This window comes from Lepidothrix coronata, unplaced genomic scaffold, assembly GCF_001604755.1.
Source record: "Lepidothrix coronata isolate B3197 unplaced genomic scaffold, Lepidothrix_coronata-1.0 Scaffold44, whole genome shotgun sequence".
NCBI classification, from domain to species: domain Eukaryota; kingdom Metazoa; phylum Chordata; class Aves; order Passeriformes; family Pipridae; genus Lepidothrix; species Lepidothrix coronata.
In genome coordinates this window covers 1,272,012-1,297,226 of record NW_016690224.1, presented here as the reverse complement: position 1 = coordinate 1,297,226, position 25,215 = coordinate 1,272,012, and the positions used below count along the sequence as shown (strand labels likewise).

General features: G+C 41.7%; 1 protein-coding gene across 11 annotated transcripts in view; it reads left to right on the top strand.

The window, feature by feature from the left end:
* The window catches only part of ATXN2 (ataxin 2), a 53,748-nt gene that overhangs the window by 26,223 nt on the left and 2,310 nt on the right, over positions 1-25,215 (top strand). For 2 of the 11 annotated variants that reach the window (XM_017814181.1, XM_017814179.1), the window contains exons 10-21: positions 2,354-2,536; positions 4,047-4,235; positions 4,945-5,052; positions 5,971-6,041; positions 6,733-7,040; positions 7,371-7,434; positions 7,551-7,703; positions 8,576-8,642; positions 10,590-10,774; positions 11,375-11,507; positions 21,053-21,198; positions 22,385-22,612. In XM_017814181.1, the coding sequence (XP_017669670.1) occupies positions 2,354-2,536; positions 4,047-4,235; positions 4,945-5,052; positions 5,971-6,041; positions 6,733-7,040; positions 7,371-7,434; positions 7,551-7,703; positions 8,576-8,642; positions 10,590-10,774; positions 11,375-11,507; positions 21,053-21,198; positions 22,385-22,612 (1,835 nt within the window). The remainder of the gene's footprint in view (positions 1-2,353; positions 2,537-4,046; positions 4,236-4,944; positions 5,053-5,970; positions 6,042-6,732; positions 7,041-7,370; positions 7,435-7,550; positions 7,704-8,575; positions 8,643-10,589; positions 10,775-11,374; positions 11,508-21,052; positions 21,199-22,384; positions 22,613-25,215) is intronic. The other 9 variants (XM_017814182.1, XM_017814183.1, XM_017814189.1 and 6 more) reach the window with 8 other exon arrangements.

Below are 25,215 nucleotides of genomic sequence, written 5' to 3'. Positions count from 1 at the left end.
TTTTTTTTTTTTTTTTTTTTTTTTTTTTTTTTTTTTTTGTTTTTTTTTTTCTCGTTTGTCTTCGTTTATAACTCCTCCGTGAGTTTTAATTGACAAAAATTTGTGTGTTTTTTTTTTTTATTTTTATTTTGGTTTTATTTTTTTTTTGTTTCCTCTTCATTACTTAACCTATAATTTGTGTTTTAACTTTAGTTGATCAGACTTGTTTCTATTAACCTTTTTTGGTTTTTTTTTTTGTTTGTTTCGTTTGTGTTAATTTGAAGAGCTTTACAAAAACAAAAACAAAAAAAAAAAAGAAAGCTGTGAAATTTCCCAAGTTGGTATGAAATTAAACTCAGCTTTGGAAACGCTGCTCAGTGTCTTAACTTAACCTACAGCAACATGCAGGACCTGATAACTTTAGAGAGCATTTCTAGGACTAAAATTTAGGATATATTTAGAAATATATTATTTAGAAGTTTCCATTTGGAAATTTACATTTAGAAATTTCCATTTGGAAATTTTCATGTAGGAATTTACATTTAGAAACTTAAAATTTAGAAATTTAAAATTTAGGAATAAATTTAGGACTACTTTTATTCTTATTTTCTGACTATAAGTTTATATAAAATATCAATTTTAATACAGCTGTTCCACAAAAAGCAGTTTCAAATTTAACTAAAATCATTGACTTACCAACAATAATAATGAGCATGTAATAATAATGAAGCATGTAAAACAGCCAACAGTAATAATGATAAGAAAAATTCTGAATTCAGAGAAGTACACTGTGGAATGGGATAGGATAAGCTGCTTCAAAGGTGAATTTGTAGGGAATTTTTAGGTCTGTTTACACCGATCAGAACAATAAATCATCTCCTTAGCAGTCAATAATACACAGAGAAGGGCTGACCTGTGAGTCTGTGGTAACTGTGTGCAGAATTATCCGAACTAAATTTGTCCTGTCAAGGTACCATAATGATCACGTTTTACAATTTTTATTTAAGTGCAGTTAAATAAACCCTGCACAGCATTGTTTAGCAAGCCTGGAAAATGCAAACTGGTTCTGTGAGAGAACAATCATCCCACTGACTGAAGCAGTAACACTGTTCTGCAGCCTGATAAATGCTCAGGGTGGTCCATGACCAAAAAGTGGATGATGGTCACGTGTCTGGCCTCCTATTGTCCATTTGTTATGGCTTTTTATATAGTCAGGTACTGAGAATCCACCTGCAAACTCAATTCTTTTCTTAGCCCCTGTGGTTGATTTGTCAGGCCTGCACTGAACTGCTGCTTACTGCAATGTTTAATTCCTGCTGCCAGGAGATTATTGCTGGGAAATGTGTATTCTTTAAAATCCTCACCTGTATATAATTTGGATTGAAGTGTACTTGAGATTCATGGGTAAATATAGAGGCTGATGTTTAAAGATTATGTAACCAGAGAGATGCTTCATATTGTAGAACCTTATCTGAAACCAAAAAGCCATTATCTGAACTTTTCCCTATTATTAACATAGATTAAAAATGAAAAAAAAAATAAAAAATCAGCCATATCATGTTTTGTTCACAAAGTTTTTCTTTTTCAAGTATCAACATTTGAGTCTGATCTGGTAAAGAAAACGTTTGTTAGGATGTAAAAACCATATTGCTGCTTAGAGTTGAGCTTAACTATTGTGTGGCAGCTGCAGAAGCTGTTCAGAATTCCTGTACTCTCCTGTGGCTTTGGCTCCTGGTGTTAAACATGCATGACTTGAACCTTGGGACAACAATGACTTGTTCAGTTGCAGTTTTGCTGACTCGTGAATGAATTGTGGCAGTGGCTGCAGCCGCTGAGCCTCGGTGCAGAGTGCCCTGCTCAAATTCCCCCGGAGCATCGCTCAGCCCGTGGGGACTGTAAACGGTTGGGATCACTGCCCACCTGACAAAAGCACTGGAAATTTTTCATTGGAATTGCGCTTGTCCGGGGCGAGCTGGGCCACCAGCCCTTATGGCTTGTCTTGCACTAAGCACTGCTGGATGCTTGGACTCAAATATTTGAAATGCAGGACTCGCACACCTGTTTCGAGGCTGATAAAGCTGCTAAATATCCATTTAGAGCTGGCCTAGCAAGGTGATGAGTGTTGGCAGCCTGGCTGGACCAATGGCTCGGCCTTTTTAGTCTGGTGGATCCCTGGTTCTAGTCGATGTCAGTGTAAATTGCTTGACTTTATTACTGAATTACTGAGAGTTATGAGATGAAATCCAGGTTTGAAAACCACACTGTATGTTTTTGAGAGTTGTGAGATGAAATCCAGTTTTAAAAGCAGATAGTATGTTTGGATACTCCTAGTGCCGGGCTTCACTTACTGTGTGGGTTGTTTTTCTTTCCCCAGGGCCTCCACGGATGTCTCCTAAGGCTCAACGGCACCCTCGAGGTCACAGAGTCTCTACTGGTAGGGGTACAATTTCAAGTGGCTTAGAATTTGTATCTCATAATGCACCTGGGGAAGCATCTACTGCTGCAGTGGCACGAGGCAGCCCTTCAGGTGGGACGTGGTCATCAGTTGTCAGTGGGGGTAGGTAAAGCTTGGCTTATTGCAGATGGCTTGCAGGGGGACCTTAGAGTGGGAATGCTCAGCAGAATCCTGCCTTTCCAGACAATTCAGGCTCTGAATAACCAAATCCTGGGCTGACTTAGCTTAGATGAAAGCGGGAGAGGGATGTTCCCAGTAAAAGAGTTGGTGAGTTGGTCCTTCAAGTGCAGGATTGTCCTAATTGCAGGGCCAGGTGGTGTGTGAAGAGAAAGGGAGGAAAACTGTGGGAATTAGTTGTTGAAAGGATTAATTCTGAGGAGAGTTACTGGAGGAGGCAGGAGAAGTTAGCTGCATTGCATGGCATCACTGGGTTTGGTCAGTGGCAGTGTGGCTGGGCTGTGGTTTTTTGAAGGAGGTGTTTGCATAGAGGAAGGCTGGTGTTAAAATGATGTTCAAGTTAAGTTGGATATATTTTTCCTTTAGAAATTACATAGATTTTAAGTGGTGATGTTGTTCTTGTCTACTGTAGGAGCAACTGTAGTCAGTGTCTCCTTTTTTTTGAATCAGTTAATGGGGTTTTTTTGAATATTTGACTTTTCAAGCTCAGTCTTGTGACACAGGCCCTAGTCCAGAGCTTTTGGGTTGAGGCCATGTTCTAGTGGGCTGTGAGCAGCTGGGTGTTTCCTTGGGCAGGTGAGAGACAGTTTGGTCCTTTTTAGATCCTTTTTGGGTACTTCTTAGCAGTGCAGAATTCTAGAGGAGTGTAGTGGGAATGCATTTTTCAGAAGGAAGGTATGAATTAGACCCACATAGACCTGTTGCCTTGTGGAAAAGATTTAAACTCTTGTGTTCTGGCATTATTTCTGATTCATCTTTGCTCCCCACACCCCACTTTATATATTATTAACATGCTAGTAGGACTGTTAAACCACTTTACCTCTCTTTTTCCTCACTCACTGGGGGTTAATATGTGACATAAAGTACTAACTTGCCACAGTGGGATGAGCAGGAAGCAGGAGGTTTAAACAACTTGTTTAAATTTCTTATTTAAAGAATACACAACTTTCCTTGCTGCTTTAACACAGGGGCAAAAATATACATCAACTATTCCTTTTTTTCAATAGGCTGTGTTGTTTTTTTTCCAGCTGGCAAACCTCCAAAAGAGGACGCCGGAAAATGGAGGGGTTTTTTCAGCCCTTTTAAAAAAATGTTTTACATCTGGTTGTGTGGAGACCTGCCCACCTTTTGTGTTCTGCCTGAAACTGTGTTAATGTGAGCTCTTGTAGTTGTACTTCTGGGGGGGCTGGGGAGCATTTTGCAGCTTCACGGTGGGACTGAGAGGGCAGTGATGTGTATTAGGGGCCAATCTGCAGAGAAATCACCCCACTTATCTGAAATGCTGCGTTGTAAAGAACTAGGAGATGTACCTGAAAGGTAAACAGGTTTTCAGTTACTCTAAAAAGTATCTTAAAGCATGTTTTTAGCCATTTTAGAAACTGTTGAGCAGCTGAGGAAGCTCATCCTATAACTGTTCTTTCCTGTTTGTTTCTAGTTCCGAGATTATCCCCTAAAACACACAGGCCTAGGTCTCCAAGGCAGAGCAGCACTCCCATGGGACCAGCTCTGCCTTCTCCTCAGCCTGGTACTATTCCCACTGAATCTGTTGCCATGCCTGTTCCAGCTGCCTCTCCTACACCTGCCAGCCCTGCATCCAACAGAGCAGTCACCCCTTCCAACGAAGGTAGGTTGCAAATTCTCCCTTTCCCTAAACCCTGACAAGGAATTTGCCTTGAAAGAGCAAAACTCCTTTCTAAATAATGGAAATTCTTGGGATGCATTTAATTTTACTGTGAGTTCCCTTTTTGTCATGGTGCCAGCTTGAAACTAAGCTTGGAGAGAGGCTTTTTGTTGAGTCTGTGCTTAATTTCTTGTGCCCTTTAAGGAGGATGGGCTTACAGGTGTCTGACTTAATTGAGAATTTCTTTTTTCAGACTGAGTTCTTGGCTCTTTTCTAATTTAAAGAATCATAGGCCACTGGTTTCAGAGAGTATTTTGAACATAGCAAAAATAAGGGGAAAAAACCAACATTCAAGGACACAGTCAAATGTGTAAGAACTCTCAAATGGTTGTCGAATTCTGTCTGAAGAGCTTGGACTTGAAAATAATTTACTCTTGGTTTATAGTTTGTTCAGCCTAGTCAAGGTTTGGTGTATGATGAGAGGGATGAGTTTAGCTGGAACTTTATAATCTGACTTAAAGACAGTAGGGGGAGGAAGGGGGAAGGATGATCCTCCAGGCACCAACTAGGTAGCAGAAAATGTGTAACTTCAAAGATTTTTGGTTTTTAAGCTAAAATCAAGCTTAATCTCTCTCTTGTTTTTATCTTACCATCTCTCTTTGGTCATTTTGAGTTGTATAAAAGAGAATAACTTGGCCCATTTCTTTTCCAGCTAAAGATACCAGGCTTCAGGACCAGAGGCAAAATTCTGCAACTGGAAACAAGGAGAATATAAAGCCAAGTGAGACTTCTCCTAGTTTTCCTAAACCTGAAAACAAAGGTTTGTATCCAAAGCTTTTGGTTGTACTTGAGTGCTGTAGGAATTCTGCACACTAAGCCTGCTGTACTGGCTGCTTTAGTTGGCATTTTTAGGAAGACTTGGAAACAATCTGGTGCTCTACAGCAAAAATTTGGTCGTGCAGTTGTCAGGTGGCAGGACTACAGTTTTAAAGGTTGTTTGTGACTCATTTCATCAGCACGAAGTGTAGAGATGCTCATGTGGATGGTGTGATTTCCCTTGTTTTTTTCTTTTTTTTTTTCTTTTTCCTTCTCTCTTTTCCCAGCTCACAGAGCTGGTTTTTAGCTGCCTTTGGACTGAATATGTGTTTCTGCTCAGAGCTGTGCTCACAAGAATTGTGAGCATCATGCCAGCACAGTGTTTCTGACTGTGCATCTTCCTGTTATGCCTTAGATTTGTTTTTTAATGCAACACTGCTTGTTCACTGTTCTCAAAAAAATCTTTTCACATTCTTGAACTTGGAATCGTGGATTGATTCAGGTTGGAAAGACCTTTAGGATGGAGTCCAGCCATAAAGCTCACCTTGAGCAGTGTTTCTCCTTTACTTGCTGTGTTTTGAAACACTGGCAGTGTGTGTTTGGGGGGGTTTTGTTTCATTTTGCTTTGTGTTCAGTGAGTTCTGCAGTCCCTGCACCTCAGGGCTTCTGCCTTGGTGTGGTGCATTAGAACTAAAGATAAGTCAGTTATGTAATGCTGTGGTTTCACAGAGTGTTTCTGTCTGCTCATGGAATTGTACCAAATTACAAATGCACTTATATCACTGTTTTTCATTTCTATATATGCAAACATTACCTTTCTGCAAACTTAGTAATGTGTAGGGGTTATATATATATGTATATATGTATATTTATATTTCTTGTATTAGAAATGCCTGGACAATGTTGGTCTTATATTTGGCAGGTGTCTCTCCAATTGTTTCAGAGCATAGAAAACAGATTGATGATTTAAAGAAATTTAAGAATGACTTTAGGGTAAGTTTCTCTATGTTGATTGTGTCATAATTCTCATGTGCATCCAGATTATTTTAATGAATTGAATACACTACATATGTTAACATGTCTCTATACTTGTGCTTAATTTATGAAAATATCTGTAAGAATTCATGCCAGGTATTGGAAAATCAATGCTGACTCTTGCTAGTACAATTGCCTAATACCCATAAATGTGAATATTGACTGTACACTGAAAATAGGACTTGAAACCTGTTTGATCATTAGGTACAAATAATTATCACACACTCCATATGGAGGAGCTGTTGCAAAATTAAATGAAGAGTTTTACTGAGGAAAATTGAAGATGAATTCATATTACTTATTTCCTGACCATAATGGTTTATTAAATCAGGTTAACTTTTCAAGTGTTACTGTTAAATCACAGCACAGATGAGTCCAGAGGGTTGTCCTAAGCTTTCCTGTCACTCCCTAATCAACATGTGGGTCAGTTGAATGGCTGAACAGCTTCTTTCTCAGTGTAGGCTTAACCATTGTCAATGTTCGTGGGTTTCTTTCCTAGTAGAAATGGAAATGTATGTTTTAAAAGGTCATTTCCAGGTGGTTGAGGCCTGTGGGACTGTATTTTACTCTGTGTATGTGACAGCATTAGATTGTCTCTCCATAGTTCTGTATATCAATTTACTGAATATATTCCTTGGGTTTTTTTCAGTTACAGTCAAGTTCCTCTTCAGATGCAGTGGATCAGCTGCTAAACAAAACCCGAGAGGGGGAAAAATCAAGAGATGTAGTTAAAGAAAAGACAGAATCCACCCCTAAAGAATCTATCATAGAACCTGGCAGTAACACCAACTCCAATGGTGGCAGTAGCAAACCCAATAGTCCCAGTATTTCTCCTTCCATAAGTAACAGCTCTGAGCAAAAGCGAGGGCCTGAGGTGACTTCCCAAGGTGTGCAGACATCCGGGCCTGGAAGTAAACAAGATAAAGAGGATAAAGAGGAGAAGAAGGATACTTCTGAGTGAGTAATTATGCCTTTTAGAATAAGCACAATGTTATTAGCATTTAGCCTTGTGTAGAAAAAGCTGGTGTGAATGCGGAATATGTTGTCTAAAAGCTTATTTAAATGTTTTCCTGGCTCACATAAGCTTTAGCATCAACAACAGGAAAAATTTATGAATAAGTGTAGTAAGAGTCCTGTCAATAAGAGTGGTTTTTTGCATGTCATGTGGTGTTTGAGTTCTCAGAAATCTGACTCACAGATGGAAATGAGGTATTTCTTACATTATTAATTGCAGATATGCTCATAAAGGAATAATGCCAAACTTAATGTTTTGGTTTTTATGTTTAGGCAAGTTAGAAAATCAACACTTAATCCTAATGCTAAAGAGTTCAACCCTCGATCTTTTGCTCAGGTGAGTTGTTTGATGCTGTTTGACGCTGCCTTTGAGTAGATCTTGATAAGCAGAGCTTTTCCTTGGAGGATACTCAGACTAATCTTGCCCTGTGCTTTGCTCAACTCTGTTTGTAGCCGAAACCTTCTACTACACCAACCTCCCCTCGTCCACAAGCTCAGCCCAGCCCCTCCATGGTGGGTCATCAGCAGCCAACCCCTGTGTACACTCAGCCTGTTTGTTTTGCACCAAATATGATGTACCCGGTTCCAGTGAGTCCAGGCGTGCAGGTAAAGTGCTGCAAACTCCTCCACACTTCACAGGGATTGCCAGGAAGTTGAGGAGACTTAGGAATTATAGAATGGTTTGGGCTGGGAGGGACCTGAAATATCATCTAGTTCCAGCTGAGGAGCTCTGAGTTAAAACAGTGAAATGGTACAGCTTGTATTACTCTTGTAAACATAAATGAGATTGTTGTTAAGTTTTAGCTGTGTAAATACTGACTTTTCCCGGTGCTCCCTCAGTCGGGATGTTCAAGTAGTCTCAAACACTTCTGAATTCCAGCAGCTCCCATTTGGTGTTAATCTCTAAGCACAGTCTCACTCTCTTTAAGCTTTAAGCGACTGTTTCGTTGTCCTCAGCTTCCAGCTGAGTCCCCACTAGTTTCTGGTTGTTGTGGGGATCACTGGGATTTCAAATCTAGCTCTGTTATCATAGAATATCCTGAGTTGGAAGGGACCCAGAGGGATCATCCAGTCCAACTCCTGCCCTGCCCAGGACACCCCAACAGTCCCACCCTGTCCTGAGAGCATTGTCCTGTTCAGTGCCCGACCACCCCCTGGGGGAAGAACCTTTTCCTGAGATCCAACCTAAACCTCCCCTGACAGAGCTTTATAAAAAAAAGCTGTTACAAAGCTGTTTGATTTAGTCCACTGCTTGCAGTAGTAGCATTACTTGTCTGGTTGTTGCAAACCATATGGTCTGCGTTGTTTGTCCGTGCAGACTTACTGACAGGGGTCCAGGAAAACCTCACAGGTTAGGCAGAGTTCACTAAACCATGTAACAAAACAGAGTAAAACACATCAAAGCTGAGTGGGGTCCCCACCCCAACACACATTGGCTTTTTAAAGGAATATCATGATTTCAATTTCTTGTGTTTCAGCCTTTGTATCCTATTCCCATGACGCCCATGCCAGTGAACCAAGCCAAGACATATAGAGCAGGTAAAGGTGAGAATAATACTGCCTGTTTGGTTCTCAGTCTGCATGCAGCATGGAGAGATTAGAGCTGTTTGTGTGCTTTCTAATCCATGTTAATTTGTTTTCAGTTGATATTTTAAATGCTATTTTTAATGAAGGGAAGTAAGTGGAAATACTAATGGATTTTTAGATAAACTGATTCAGCCAAAGCAGGCTAAGTTTGAGTTATGGGGAGTTGCTTGGTTTGGAATCTGATTTGACAAGCAGGAAAACGTCTCTGTTACTTGGAGCATTAGGGTAAGCTGATCATCTCCTATATTTCATAAATATTATAGGTTTGTTTAAAGGGAACTTCTGTACTGATTTACAGCACTGAATGGTGCTTTAATAGAGGGGTTTTGTCAGCAAGCAAAGTCAGTCTTTCTTCAGGAAGAGTGTGCTCTGCTGCTCTTCTGGAAAAAACTCACTTCTGGTTCCAGTTTTTTCCTCTGCGTTCCTTCTACCCCAGTAATGAACAGCTGGACCAACAATACCATGTTTTTAACAAGTGACACCCATGGCTGTGGAGACAGAACATGTGGGAGATGCTCCCTGTGCAGTGCAGAGAAGGAACAGAAGAGTGTTTTTCTAGTCCTGTTTCAGGAAAGGCTCTAACTCTGCACAGTTCATTCCTTCTTGCAGTGTTAACCAGTGCTTCCTGAGCACGGGATCCAGTGCTGCAGCTCCAGTCACTGGAGGGGGAGATTGTTTCCAAGAGCAATCCTGCTGTTCAGAAGCAAACAAGTGGCCTTTATGAATGTAGGGAAGACAAACCCCTGCAATGTATTTCTGTGTTAAAACACAGTAACTTCACTGTGAAATCTTTTCATTGGTAGCACTGTTTTAATCAGAAGTACATTGCTGAGGACTCATTTGCTGTGTGAGGCAGCTCCAATTCTGAATTCCTTTTTTAAAGCTCCAGTATTTTCTGCATATCCATCTGTGTGCAGCATAGCCCTGAGGGAGCTGCCTGGGTTACAGCTCAGTGCCTTTATGCTGTTCAAGTTGCCTCCTGTATTTACTTCTTTCTATTGTTGATTTGCAGAGTAAATACAACCATCAGTGAGTGAATTTACTGACATCTCCTTTCCTCTCCCTAAGGGGTCTGGCTACATTGCCCACTGCAGTGGAGTTTACAGGTGCTTGGGGTAGTTTAGTTAGTAGTTGCAGCCTGACTGCAGGAGGCTGGAGCTCTCCTGGAGCTCACCTGGAGCTCTCAAGCCCAGTGCTTTGTAGGCTAAATTAGTTTTTTCCAAGCTCCTCACTGCTGTGGGTTGGGTGGTCACTTACCAGGATGGTTCAGGCAGTCCCACACTACACTGCTATGCTTTTTTCATCTTTTCTTCCCTCTTAATTATTCCTGCTCCTCTTCTTATAGGTTGTCTTGTCCCCTTCAGTGTTGTCTGTGACCTAAAAGTTGCTTTCTGCTGTCCTGAGGGGTAGCATAGAGCTCAAAAGATGTGAATACCTCAGATTGTGCCTGCATAGAGACCTTTATTCTGCTCTCCTCAGCCATAAACATGAGTGACTTTAACAGACTCACATTTCCAGTTGATGGAACAGTGGCTGAGTAGTTCCCATAGAGGGTGAATTAAGCCTTTTGAAGGGGACAGGATCAAATTTATTAATGTAGGTATCCTGATATAACCTTTCTCTTCCATTACTGATTCTTGTGAGTCTTTCTGTCCGTCCACCTTTCTTTCCTCCTTCCTTCACAATAAAAGCAGGGCTGGGTTTGTGGCCTGATATACGGCCCAAAGGCAGTGATAAAAAACTCTTTTTCATGCTGTTCCTTTTTGCTAGAGCCCTAATAGATGGTTAAAGATGAGGGGTGAGGATATTCCACGTGGTCACAATGACATTATAGTGTAAAACCTTTCAGGAAGATGATCATTCTTCATCCTCTGTTTCTAATGTGAGGAACTCTTTGCTTTTTAGTACCAAATATGCCCCAGCAGCGGCAAGACCAACACCACCAGAGCACCATGATGCATCCTGCCTCAGCAGCAGGCCCTCCAATTGTAGCTACTCCACCTGCTTACTCAACACAATATGTTGCATATAGTCCCCAACAGTTTCCTAATCAGCCTCTTGTGCAGCATGTGCCACACTACCAATCTCAGGTAAGAGTCTTTTCATGCACCTCATCCATAAAACCAGAAATAATGAAGTGGCTCAGACCTAAATACCCCTTTATGTCCTGTCAAAAGTCACTCTGAACAGTTTCTGGGTTCTGGAGCACACTTGGGGGTCTTGTAGAGTGCTTCAAAGCCTGGAACAAATTTTAAGGTCAGAACAACTTCTAAGGTCATAACAAATTCTCAGGACAACTTAGAAGTTGGCATTTATTATTGATGCAACTTTCTAGCTCTTTGAAGAATTTCTTTAGGTCGTGACCAGCACATCTCCTGGTTAAGTGCTCTAAAAATAACCTAGTTGGTGGACTCCTCTTATTTGAAAAGCTTTTAAATATACGTGTGTACCTGGATAAATATACTGTGTAATACCTAAGTTTGCTACATTATTAGAGTTGCAAAAATTCAATATGCCAATTTTTATCAGTTTCTAGGCCTTAGATTTGGATAATCTCAGCAGCTGCTCTGCACTCGAGTAAGGCCGAGCTTTTACCCTTTCGAACATTGCAATTGTTTAGATGACACGAGTTTCTTTGTGATGGTTCCCCAACTAATGTCTGCTTTTTTTTTTTTTCCTTTTGCCTGCAGCATCCTCATGTTTATAGCCCTGTAATACAGGGCAATGCCAGGATGATGGCCCCACCAGCACACGCACAGCCGGGTTTAGTATCTTCCTCTGCAACACAGTACGGTGCGCATGAACAGACACATGCTATGTATGGTAGGAAACGTTTTGTGTTATATGTAACTTTTTAAGTCCTTACCTTGTGCAGGGATGTACTTAATCTCAGCCTTCAACCATGGGTATCATTCAGTTGATGTGGTTTATGTTTCATAAGCTGATGAGCAAGGCATTGAAAGCTGAGCCAAAGTGGTTCAGATGAAAACTCAAGTGTGCTGATTTCAGTAGGAGGCCAGTGACCAAGATGAGATTTCAACCTGGGAGCTGCTAAAGAATATCTGCTGAAAGAAGTTTGTTCAAGTTCTCTTGATGCTCTTGATCCATCATCCCTCGTTTGTTTCTTGATGATAATTAGTACTTGTTTTATTGCAAGGCTATGACCTCAGTTTCAAACTTGACTTTAGTTCTGGCAACTAGTGAAATGCTGTCTTTATGATACTACTGGCATTATTAACAGTATGAACTCTGCTGTTTAAGCAAAATAAACCATGTGTTGCTTACCTTTCTTTTTTGGTAAGTCAAGACTAAGTCTGTGGAACAGCTCATGTGTTGCTCTGACTTTGACAATTAGTCTCCAGCATTATCAGATGGGCATATTTCACTTACAGTGAAGTGCTGAAAATGTGGGTTACCTTGTGACAAAGTAAAATGTGCAAGAACTTCTAAAGCATTATAAATGTATGATAAATCAAGGCCCAATTTGGAGGAAAAAAAAACCTCCCTGCAAAACATGCTATTGAAAGAGGTAGAGTCAAGGTTGCTAAAGGCTTGGGAATTGTCATAAAATGTCAAAACAGCAGATGGTCTCTTGAAAACATGGCATTTCAATACTTGTTATAGCATCTGAGGAAAAGTTTTATTGGGTCACATATATATTGACTTAGATTCTAATAAAAGATTTTCTGTACCTTTAGACATCTCTGTATGTTTTCGGTGCTTAGTTTTACACTGATCCTTAATGCAAGTCCATGATGTGTCATGAAAACTTACAAAGTAAGAATCTGGAGTTTAGTGTGAAATGAATTCTGAGTTTAAAAAATGTCTTACCCAGCTGAGAACATCCTGTCAGATCTCTGCAGTGGGATGGTAACGAGAGTTAAGAAATAAAAATAACAGAGAGAAACCTTTTTTTGACGCTTGGAGGAAGAATTTGAGCTCATTTGTGCTGAAGCTGAAATGGAAGTTACTTGTAGAGATTAATCTTTCTCTCACAGGTCCTTGCTAATTGTATTACTTTGATCTTTTCAACTCTTGTGCTTGAGGTGTCCATGTAAACAGATCTTCTGTTTGCTTTTTCATTAGATTAAATAGAATTCCGATAAAGTGAATGATCAAAGGCTTTCAGACCTTTATTGGTGAAAACTCTCCTCTCAAATTCTAATTAAAATAAAACCAAACATGAGATAATCGGAGATTTGATTGAGAATGGTTGCATGTGACTCCCTAGCAATTGTGCACCATCCTTATCTTCTGTAATCAGTGGGTTCTACAACACTGAAGTACAAGCCCCTTCCCTTGACTGGCTTTGATCAGATGTCTGAATAGTTTTTTCACTGATATTCTAATTTACAACTGTTAGATCTCATTTTGTGTTGGTTTTGCAGCTTGTCTGTTGTAGGTATGTGACTACCTACCAGTGCAAACAACTAAGTTGGGTCAAACTTGAGAATTCTTTGGTATTTCCTTCCATGTAATTAAATATTCCTTTCCCCAGAGCACATAATTTTAACAGAAGTGGCTTGTCCTCCTGTGCTCTTTCAAGTAGCTACTTGGTGACTCTTCTAAACATTCTCCCACCTTCCAGTAAATGATGGAATGCTTGAAATTTTTGTTACTGAAACCATTCAACCCAGCTGGATCACGAACTCTGTAGGATACACTTTTTTTTGTGTTTGGTGAATATGAGTTGAGTCAAATGCACCCTGAACCCACCGAGGTGACAGTTACACATGGGATGACTCCTGATGTTCTGCAGCACCGTTTCAGTTCAGATCTTTGCAAGTCTTCCATGTGCTGAGTGCTTGAAGACCTTACCCAGATGGACTGTGCTTCCTCAAAGTGTGTCCAGCTGTGACATGTTCACTCCACCTTCATTTATCGATATGTGAACACTTGGGAAAATGCAGGAATGCCTGAGGTGATAAATCTGAGCTGCTTCTGGAGTCCGTTGCTAAAGAACAACATGCTGGAATTGTTCACATCTGACTGAGTGACTATGAGAACATATCCATAACTTATGTTCTGTGTTTTGGGAAATTTAAGTTTACCCACATTTGAACTAAATACACCCATGCACTTTGATCTCTTAAAAATAATTTGAAAGTACAGAATAACAACTTCCTGAGAAACAACCACTACTGCTGCTTTTGATTTCTGGAGCACTTGCTCAAACAATTTCCCTTTTGGCTCTTTAAAATTGCTATTTGATTTTTAAAAAAATATATTAGTACCTATTTTTAACACCTTCCCCCCATTGATACCAGGATTCAGTGGGCCATGCTGCCCTTTTAGCCTTCAAGGTATTGGTGCTTGTTTGAGTAAATTCTTGCAAAATTCACTCAGTTTTTTTCCTGCATACGTGGTAAAGAGAAGATGTTTGCAAGGACAACCACTCTGAGATGTGGGGGTTGGGGGGCACTGCTTATCAACTATTCTTAAAGTGTGAAGCGTTTTGTGGTAAGATCTGAAACTCCACCTTCACTAATGGTTTGGGACAAGTTGAAAGTCTGTGGCAAATAGTAACAACCTGCCAGCGAAGAGAAATCCCTGTTGATGCATTAACCTTGAAAAATTTGGGGGTTGTTTTCCTTCCTGTCCTGTGGAGAGATGGCTGAATCCAACATCAGTGACCTACACTTGTTGATAAGCACTCTTCCATTTTAAGGAAAAGTATTTTTGTCTGATGCTGTTTAATGGGATATTCTTGCACTTCTGGGATTTCCTTGCCAGTCGTTCCAGTGTCACAACCCACTGTTGACAAGAGAGAAGCAGAGCATGGTCCCAGTAAATCCAGCTAAACACAGGATGGAGGAGTGTTCAAATCATTGGGTTTTTCCCCTCAAAACACAGTGGGGAAGGACAATGTCCAAGCAGCTTCTTCCCAGCCAGGCGATAACACGTCTGTGACACAGTTCAGCTCCGGAGCCATCCTTGTCCAGGGAAGTTTGCGGTGCTGGAGCAGAGCAGTGCACACACCTTTACCTGCCACACTCACCCCCCTGAACGTGGGGGTGTTGTTCTTACCCTGCTCAGCTGTTGGTTCCAGAACGTTCTGTGTGTCTGTCTCACAGCTGTTGGCTCTGTGTGGCCTCCCAGTGCCGCTGGTGTGGGGCTGGTGGAGTTGTTGGCCATGGTTTGCAGTTTGGTTCCTCGGTGTGTCACACGAAGACCAAACCAGTCTTCTGCCTCTGGTAGCAAATGTGGTTATCAAGTAAAGGGTAGATCTGTCCATACTTGTTGTGTTAGTTTTCCATGTAGCTCAATTGTTTCCAGGTAACTGCTGGAGTCCTCTGAAAAACTTAACTTTTGTGTTTAAGAACTTGTGTAAAACCAGACCTTGGTTTTATACAGATGCATTTCCTGTTTTCTGTGTTCTCATTCCTGTCCCCATTCTCCCTTCCCCTTTCCCCTTCTGCATATGTTTTACTGGTCTGGTGTTGTCTCTAACTTTATCTGGTTTCTGTCTCAGCAGTAGAGTAAATTCTATTACCCTGATAGTACAATGGTGGATAAAATATAAACTTCAGAGGATTCTCCAGGGACTAAGAGTGAACCAGTCACCAAAGGTGTCTTGGAACTGTTCAAAATGACAGTGCTATAGGTGAAAAAGCAAGGGGCCAGTTTCTGCTTTAGTGTAATTACATTTTAACCTTCTTATTACAGTGGACTGTAAGAGACCATGAATTGCCATAAAGTTTATTTTTGTCTTAATTAAGAACTGCAGACCTCAGTGTCACAGTTAAGAAGGAAGGCTTACTTGAGACTTGTGTTTCATCTCCACTCATTTGTAAAACTAAATATCTAGCTCTAATAGCACCTAAGTAAATAAATTATCTGCATGGTTCTACAGTCTTAAAAAAATTTTAAAAATACCTAAAACTGACACTGACCTTTCCAGAGGACGGGAAGTATGCACGTGGCAAGAGGCTAATTTACCTTTCTATTTCCCAAATTCAGCATGTCCCAAAATACCATACAGCAAGGAGACAGGCCCTTCTTTCTACTTTGCCAGTGAGTTGGGTTTTTTGTACTAATTTTGATTGTACAGAAAAGCACTTTCTAAAGAACCAGATGTTAAAGGAATGGGACGTGTTGAGGGAAGAAGTTTCCTTGCACCAAACCAGGGTGTGGAAAACACAGGAAGGTGCCTTTCAGTGGACAGAGGGTGAAGCTGATGGACAGATTTGTCTGATCACAGGAAACTGAGTTGTCAATTTTTTTAAAAATTCATTTGGAATATGGAATGATCTCTGAATTCACTACCCAGTCTTTTCATCTGCAGCCAGAAGTGAGCTGTGTTTGTGGAGGCAGAAGGAATTCTTGGCTGTGAGGGTGGTGAGGCCCTGGCACAGGTTGCCCAGAGAAGCTGTGGCTGCCCCATCCCTCTCAGTGTCCAAGGCCAGGTTGGATGGGGCTTGGAGCAACCTGGTCTAGTGGAAGGTGTCCCTGCCCATGGCAGGGGGTGGGACTGGATGGTCTTTAAGGTCCCTTCCAACCCAAACCACTCTGTGATTCTATAGCTTCTGATTTTTAAACATCACCTTCCCAAAAGGAGAAGTGTCTTGTGCTTCATCTCTTTAAAAAGCTGTGACTCAAGTCCTGAGCCCCTGGGAGGAAACAACTCTGGTTGCAGCTGAGGTGAAGGAAATTTTCTGTAGAGCTGCCAGTGCAGGAGTGCTGGGAACAACTTTGTCATGACTGTGTGACAGTGACAAGATGAGTTCTCCTTGCTGAGGCACCTCCTCCTGGGCAGATGAACATGAGCAGTGATGTTTCCTGGCTCAGGTGAGGCTTTGCTGACCTGGATCACTGTCAGCAATAGGAGAGGGGCTGATGTTCTCCCAACAGACTGATCCCAACAGACTCAGTGTGTGTCCTGGGAAAGGCTGATAACTATAAAACACTGCCTTGTGGGTTGGTGTCCATCATCAGTTTTGAGGGGGCTGGATTTGGGGGGGGGGGTGTTTGCAGGATGAACTGTCACTGAACACATGGTAAAGGAGGACCTGCAGTCCCAGGGTGTTTTGTCCCTGCTCCTGTCCTGCTGTGAGACTTGTTGCTGTGTCTGTCTGCAAGTCCATCAGCCTGTGGCAGGATCTCTTCTGGATTTTTTGCAGTAGCTCATACAAGAGGGATGTGAGAAAATCCCCTTGTTCTCCAAAAGTCTCTTCTGGAACAGACTTCCTGTGTTTGTTGTGCCAAAATGTTCTGCCTGAGCAGGGGCTGGAGGTGCTGACCTGTCCTGTGTTCTTGGCTCTTGGTTTGGTGCACTGAAATCACTTGAATCAGCTCGTTCCTTTCATGGCTAATCTTTGAAGTGGAGTCCACTCTACCTGTGTAAAATGACTTCTTGAATTGTTTGTATTATGAAAGAAACATTTGCTATTTCTTTGCTTCCTACCATTCAGGTCTTTTAAATGTAGTTATCCTCACCATCTTACTGGCTCTGGCAATAGTTTGGAAGTTTTTTCACTGGTCAGTTCTTGAAAATAGGCTCTTCAGTGCATCTTTGGACCATGACCAGCGCTGACCACCATTGGCACCACTGAAATTCCTACCAGGAAAAAAGAAAATTACATGATGTGGTTTTCATGTACCCTTGTAGCTGGGAGTTCTGCCTGATTTCTGCTGCTCTGACCTCTTTTGATTTCAGCTCCTCCTGTGGGTTCTGTGGCTGACTCTACTTCTTGTTTGCCTCTCAGAGAAATGGGTGCACTTGTTAGAGCTGAATTCAGTAATTAATCCATGTGGTATTATTTCCCATTCCATGCCTGAATCGCTTTCCCTCACTGTCCCTGCAAGATTAGTGCAGGGAAATACTTCAGTTTAGGAACCAACTTGATTAAAAAGGTGCAGAAGCGAAGCAGGTCAGCCCAAGGAGAGGCATTTAGGCATAAAGGGTGAGAAAACCAGTGTATTAGTGCTGGAATGAGCTGAGGTGACTTGCAAGGAGCTGGTTTGACCCTTCCAAGAGCTTTCTCAGCACTTTCTTGGATACTGGATGACCATTTGGAAAATCTCCAAAATGCTGACAATTGGGGGAAAACATTGGATAATTGGTTATTAATTTTTTAATTTTTTTTTTCACCTCCTATCTTGTCTTATTTGCTGTTTCATATGTGCAGTGAGCTGTTTGGATGACCAGGCAGAAATTCTTTTTAGAAGTCCCAGTGACAGTTCAGTTCTGGCTGAGCAGGTGAATTTGTCATGACTTTTACAGGACTCCCTTTGCCAGCCCTGCTGGTCTCAGAGATTTCATGGGCTTGCCAAGAACTGTTACTGTTACTTGCTAAACATGGAATAACCCTTACGCTGCTGGAATTGCAGTTTGAACTCTGGTTTTGAACTACCAAAGATCTGTGAATGCATTTCAGACCTGGTGCCACTCAGCCTGTTCTTGGTTTGTTTGCAGTGTCTGTACAGGATTTAAAAAAGAGCCCAAATAACAGTTTCAAAAGGCACTTTTAATATCGCTATTAAAACATAATTTGCAGCAGCATCTGAAGTGGTTTTAAGCTTGACAAGTTTGGTTATTAGAGTCATCTGTTAAAGACAAAATGGGGTAGAAGAGAAATTAGGGAAATAAATATTCTTTAGTATAAGAAATGTGGTGCTTCAAATGCAAAGCTGGGAATGAAATATTAGGTGGTTATGGAAGAGCTGCCACTGTGACAAAAACTTGATCCTCCTCCTGCTTTACATCTATTCTTCAGGGTACTGTTCCTTGCTTTAACTGGTTTCTTGAGAGAGAAATTCCTCTTTGTGCAGTTTTATTGTAGAATGTATCCAGTTCAGAATAACTGGGTTTATTATTCTCTTGGCTATAAAGGACTGAAAGATGAATTGCACAAATGGTTTAAGGGAGCCCCACGTTATTTCAGGGGCTCTTAACAAGCAATGTGGGAAGGCTTGAATATCTTACAACTTGGAATTAAATTTCATCTACATTTTAAAGCCTCTTGAATGGAGTTGGAGTTAATTTGCAGTCAGCTCTGTGGCTCAGGCAGTGGGAGGATTGCTGGTGTAACGTGCCCTTTGGCAAGCAAGTAATCTCTCCTTGCATTTCTTTCTATCACTTTGACAGAGATAATAATTTTTGGCCTTCTTCAGAGTGTGTATAATAACGAGGTTGAGATATTTTCCTCCTGAAGGAAGCCATAAACTTCATATTGTAAAAATGATCAGTGTTGCCATTGATAATTTTCATGTTATTGTAAGGAGAGATGTCTGAAAGTCAAGTAGGAGCATGGTGGGGATGCTACTGCAAAATACATTTTAGTAGTGATAGGAAAAACTAAAAATACTTGGATTTAAAGCATAACAAAGTGCTGTGGCAGAAGATCCTGCAGTTTTGACAGTGTGCTTAGAAAATATTGAGGTGTTTTTGAAACCCCCTCTCAATCAGAAATGCTCAGAGTGTATGACTGTGCTTGTACACTTGGATAAGTATTTTAGGATCAGCTCCAGACTGCAGGAATTGAGTTCATCTGCATTAATAGCCTGAAACTGCACATCACTGTTGGGCCATTTGCTCGGTGAAGATTTAATAGAGCTTTCAAGGGATTAAGTTAAATGTGGCAGGCAGTTATTTTCTAAAGGAGGAGCCTTCCTAATGCACCGTACCGGGGAAAAAATCTCAATTAGGCAAAAAGATACTGTCTGTATATATTCTAGTGAATTTGAATTTGTTAGAACTAGGATTTGTAAGAATTATAGTAAGGCAGACTGGAGGAAAACAGGTATTTGCACAGGGTGGAGTGTCAGGGCTGTGACAGAGCAGTTCAAGGCTTGCTTGTGCTGGATACTGTTGTGCTTTCAGATGCAGCTACATTTTAGTCCATTTTTTCCATCCATCTTGTCTTTCATCCTTTGTCTGCACCCAGACAGTTCTGGTTGTTATGAACTTAGAACCCAGTACAGTGAAGCTCTTCAGAAATTCCCTGCAGGAGGGAGGTCACTCACCTCGCCCACCAGGAATACCTGGGACAGGGGGTTGCACTTGGGAGTTTCTCCCTGTGCCCTCATTTTCGGATTGGTTTATTAGGGCAAGAAAAACCCACTGGAAAAGCTATCCCTGCTTAAAGGTGCTTCAGTGGCCATCAAGTTCTCATAGAATACAAACCCCATGAAAAAAAGCTGTAACCCGTAGACAGTCATCGTTAGTTAACTTCAGAACAACCAAAAGGTACTAAAGGAAATAAGAAGCAGTTGCAGGGAAAATTCAGGAGCAGGTTGATGGTTTTCTTTGACTGTTTTCTCAGTATTGTCAACAAAACTAGCCTTGGTCTTTTCAAGCTGTGACACTGGAGGGATCAGTGCCCACTGTCACACGCTGAAGTGTAGCTGCAAACATGGACTGGTTGTTGCACAAGATTTAAAAAAAATAGAGAAAACATTTTTTTTAGGATCTTGCTCTCCTGTTGCATTCTTTGTGTTTAAAGGAACGCTTGCTGTCATCATGGCTTTTCATACTTCCTTGAATTCCCTCAGAAGTTCAAAAAAATACAATTTAGTGTGGCCTGTTTTGGAGCAGAACAGAGCAGGATCCAAGGAGGAACTCATTGCTGCTATTTGTTGTTGGAGACTGGCACGGCCGTGGCAACACGTGTGGCTTCACTGGGGTGAAAGTTTCGTGTTGTTCAGTTTCTTCCTTTTTGGGAATTTTGTACCTTATTTGCTACTGTTTCAAGGAATGAAGAATTCCATGGCAGTGTTAGAAGCTCCCAGGATGGTGCTGATCCAGAACAGACTGATTGGCCTTGAGGGCAGAGGCAAGATGTGTTATTTTAGTACGAGAAACTGGCTTCAACAAAGGTTTGATGCTCGAGCAGCCTCAGTTTTCTCAGCTGTAATGTGTTTTCTGGGTGTCCCTGGAGCTCTCAAGCACAGAGTTTGTACTTTATGAGCAATTTCCAGAAGAGTAGCATGGTGAGGTTAGCCAGGTATAAGGCCAAAGACTTTTTTTGGATGGTGGAAATAAAAATGGCTCGTAACACCTTTGAAAAGTATGTTTCAGGAAATCCTAAATTGTATGAAAATTATAAATTTGGTCTTTGAAACTGGTCTGTTTGACAAAGCAAAAGACGAAATGCTGCTTTTCTCTATGTAGTATCTGTTACATTGTCAAACTAGGGAAGATGAACTGTCTAATTATGGTTATTTATAGACTTTCCTGCCAAACCAAACTACACAAAAGCAAGGTAAGATCCTCAGCTATTTGCAAGATAAATATTTTTTCTTTAGAAGGGGGAGGGGAGTATATTTACAGTCTGTTTGAGCTGTAGTGAAATCCTCAACTGCAGATGGTGACTTGACGAGGTGCCTGTCCTATATCTGGTGTTAAATATCCTTCTTTTTCATCCTAGTTTCCACTGGCTCACTTGCTCAGCAGTATGCCCACCCTAATGCTACCCTGCATCCGCATCCTCCTCATCCTCAGCCTTCTGCCACACCGACTGGCCAGCAGCAAAGCCAACATGCTGGAAGCCACCCTGCTCCCAGCCCCGTGCAGGTAACAGGCTCAAACAGGACTGAATGGCTTGAAATTGCGTTTAATTGTATTTAAATTAATGCTCTGCTGGAGGGGATTGCAGCTTGATGTTAATATGTTGATATTTTTGAGAGGGAAAAAGGGTAGGATGGAGCAGTTCAGAGTCCTCCCTCTTCGCAGGGATGAGGTATAGTTTGATCCGTGTTGGGATTAAGGAATGATCATAATTATGTCAGTGCTTTGATATGAGTGGAGTGGAAATAGTAGATAAATCCTGAAAGTGTTTGGTTTTATTTTTGTCAAAGACAAGCAGCTGAAAACAAAATGGTCCTTGTGGTAGTGCTGCATTCCTTAATTCCTACTGGGAATAACTGAGCAGCTGTGAGGCACATCCAGTTCCATGGCTGCAGGTTCTCTTTCCTTTTACCCAGCAGTCTGGGTTCTGTTTGCCAGACTCCTGCTCACATGACTTCCTAGTGCAAGGAGAATCCCAGAATCCCAGGGTTGTTTGGGTTGGAAAAGACCTCTGAGACCATCAAGTCCAGCCATTAACCCAGCACTGCCAAGTCCACCACTAAACCATGTCCCTGAGAGCCACATCCACCTAATGCCCACATTTTTTCTTACCCTCCTTAAGAATCAGTTTTTTGTGCTCAGCAGTTCCCTAGAGTAATGCATGACCCATATCCTCTGACAGCCTCACTATTAACTGCAAGTCTTGAAGACAGCCCTCATTCACTCTGAGATCACTGGTTTTTCTCAAGACTAACTCACTTGAATACCTTCTGAATCAACCAGAAAAATCATATCTAATTTCCCCTGAAACAGCTTTTAAAATTAATTATTAATTGTTCTAAAGCAGCACTCACATTTCCATTTGAGCAATTCTAACACAAGTGATCAAACTGGAGAATAGAGAACCAACTCTATTCTGAGCACCAGGCTGAGGGAGGAGGGAGCTCTGCGCTTGCACAATTGTGGCACATCCAAACTCAAGTTTGATGATCCAAACTCAATCCCACGTGGTGGGATTGAAATGAGCCTGGTGGGATTGAAATGAGTTTCCTCACTTCCAGAGGCGTGGTGATCCTTAGATTCGGCCCTGATACTGAGGGCGGTTTTGCACCCCTTTCTCATGGTAGTTGACAGGATAGATTTGTCTGATTTCTGAGGCATAACCTGAGTGCTCTCCTGTGTTTTTTTGCAGCACCACCAGCACCAGGCTGCCCAGGCACTCCACCTGGCCAACCCCCAGCAGCAGTCGGCGATTTACCACGCAGGTCTAGCTCCAACCCCTCCTTCCATGACGCCAGGCTCCAACACGCAGTCTCCACAAAATAGTTTTCCTACAGCACAACAAACAGTCTTCACCATTCATCCCTCCCATGTTCAACCTGCATATACCAATCCGCCACACATGGCCCATGTCCCCCAGGTAAACACAGTTTAACAACCTTCAAGACTTAAATGTCTTAATGCCACAAAGATTAGGACAAAAGTCGGGCCTGCTGAAGTGATTTCCATTCTGTCACCTCTCAGCACAGACTTACCTGTTATTGTTATTTAGGTTTCTTGTCTGTACATTGCCTTTATTTAGAGTTTGACAAGATGTTTGGACCTCAGCTTCCAACACCTAGTGCATCTGCAACTGTAGTTTAATGAAGACATCTTAAGCTGGCACTGCTACTGAAATAAATTGAGCTCCATTCCCAGTTCCTGGCTCCCATCCTTGTCCCTGCCCCACCATCCTGCTCACAGGACTGTTTGGCCATGCAGCAAACCAGGCTGGGGACACAATTCATGAAATGTGCCTCCCCTACCCCCCATTTTGGGCTGTTTCTTGGAAAATCGGTTCATTGCTCAGGTGCATGATCCCAGGAAGAGCTGGCATACAGAAAGGTTGGAGAGCTGAGTGCAGGAAGGCTGAATTGCTGCTTTTGGTGGCAGTTTTAGGCTCTGCATTGTAGGCAAATTTATCCAAGTACATCCAGAAAAGGATATTACACAGATTATTAGGGAATAGCAAGGCACTGCGGGGGGGGGAGGTGAGGTTCAGTTCAGGTGACTGCAGGACAATCCTTGCAGAAGGAAAACCCTGCACATGTGTGTGTCTGTGTGTGGTTCTAAATGAACTGCTTATGCAGAAGATCCCCAAAGATTGCTGAGCAACTTAATGACAGTCCTTGATTCAGAATCAGAAATCCCCTTCTCTAACTGCTCTCTTTTGTGGTCAGCTTACTAAGAAAAAAAAAAAAGATTTGGGAGGGGAAGCACATGGTTGATTCATCAAGAGCTCTGTGTAAAGCAATGTTACAGAGATTTCCTGATGTTCAGTAAATCTCCTGGATCTAGTGTCCTTTGTCAAGGAATGGACAGTTAAAGCAGTAATTTGCCTGCAGAATTTCTTCTTCAGACCAAGAATTTGGTGTCTGGCTTCTGCCTTCTCATGCAGGTTATCAATAGTTTGGGATCTGCTGGCTGACTGTGATTAGGGAGGTTTGTCCAACAGGTGTCCAATCCCGTGCAAAATTCTGATAAAACCTTTGCTTTGGTCCCTGGGACAGTCAGTTAAGCCAATAAATTAATAGTTATTTAGGAATTGTTTTACTGATGTTGAGTGTTTAGCTTTTTGATTCTTTTAGGCTTTTAATTTCTCTGCTTTTTTGGGGGAGGATGAGGAGAGGATGTCCAAACTTGGTAATCTTGCCACGTCCTCCCAGGCTCTGGTTTCTGCCAGAAACAAGACTCCTGCTCTGCTCTGGTGTGATGGCACTGCTGTGAATGCCTGGGTTGTGTGCAGAGCTTCTCAGCAGGGTCTTGGCTTAGGGACACGTTTGGTGTCTTGCCTTGAAACATGAAACGTGTTTGGTTCAAGGACACGTCAAGGTAAAGCTGTACCTGAAATGTGCTGTACACGCCATGGCCAGGCCCATGGATGCAGGATGTGACCACTGCCTTCCTTTCTGTGTGCCAAGCACTTATCCAAACCACATTAAGCATATCAGATGAAACTTTGAGTCAGAGCTGCCTGCTCAGGCAGGATTTTTAGCAATCACAGACAAATCCTGCCTTGCCCTTGATTTTAACTGCTGCAGTTTCTTCTGTGATTTTTTTTTAAGAATGAAAACTACAATCTATAATCTGTGATATTTACACCAAACTAATTGACTTTCCCAATGAAGTAGTTCCCTCTAAAGATCTCTAGTGAAGGAATAACTACAGTTTAGTCAGAAATTTAAATGCATGTAATTATTCCATCGTGGGGAAAACAATCACTGGATTGTACAGTTTCTTATCAGCCTCATTTCCAGCTTCTCAACACCATCCTGAAGCACCACGTGGTAAGAATTCCAGTGAGGCCAACACAGGGGATCAATCCAATTTCCCTGTAGGTTATCAGATGACTCTTGAGCTGGTAGATATCTCACTTGAGAACTAGTACTTTTAAAATTCATTACAGAGTTCTGTCAGCTGCCAATTTGCAAAGTGTTTGAGCCACAGCAGAAAAATTTTACCCACTGTGTGTCTTGACTCCAGCTGCTCCATGAATAGCTGCTCTATAATGATGCTCCTCCAATAGCATGTTTGTCAAAGTCAACATGGAGCCAGTCCTGGGAGGTATTTCTATTCCACAGCCTGGTCTTCTAAACCTTTTTTTTAGAGCAAGAGTGAGATTTGAATTGCAGTTCCTGCCTTTAAAGGCTCCTGGAGTGCTACTAACACATGCAAATCTGATAAAAGAGTTTGGGGAATGTCTGTGATGAGTCAAGTAACCCTTTTGTCTTTAAGAAATAAAATTCTGGCCACTACCTGCTATCTGTCTTTACTGGCATGGGAGACTTGTGAGGCTGCAGTTCTGGGATATGGTAGAAGGACAAAGCAAACCTTAGGTACAAATGGTGTTTTTGGGGGCTTTTTATTCCCCTGAGAGAGAACCACTGAGAGCTCTGAGTTCCATAATATTTTGTGCTTTTAAGAAACTAGTGTTTACGAGGTTTTTAACCCAAAAAATTAATGACCTCTAGAGTCATGAACTGC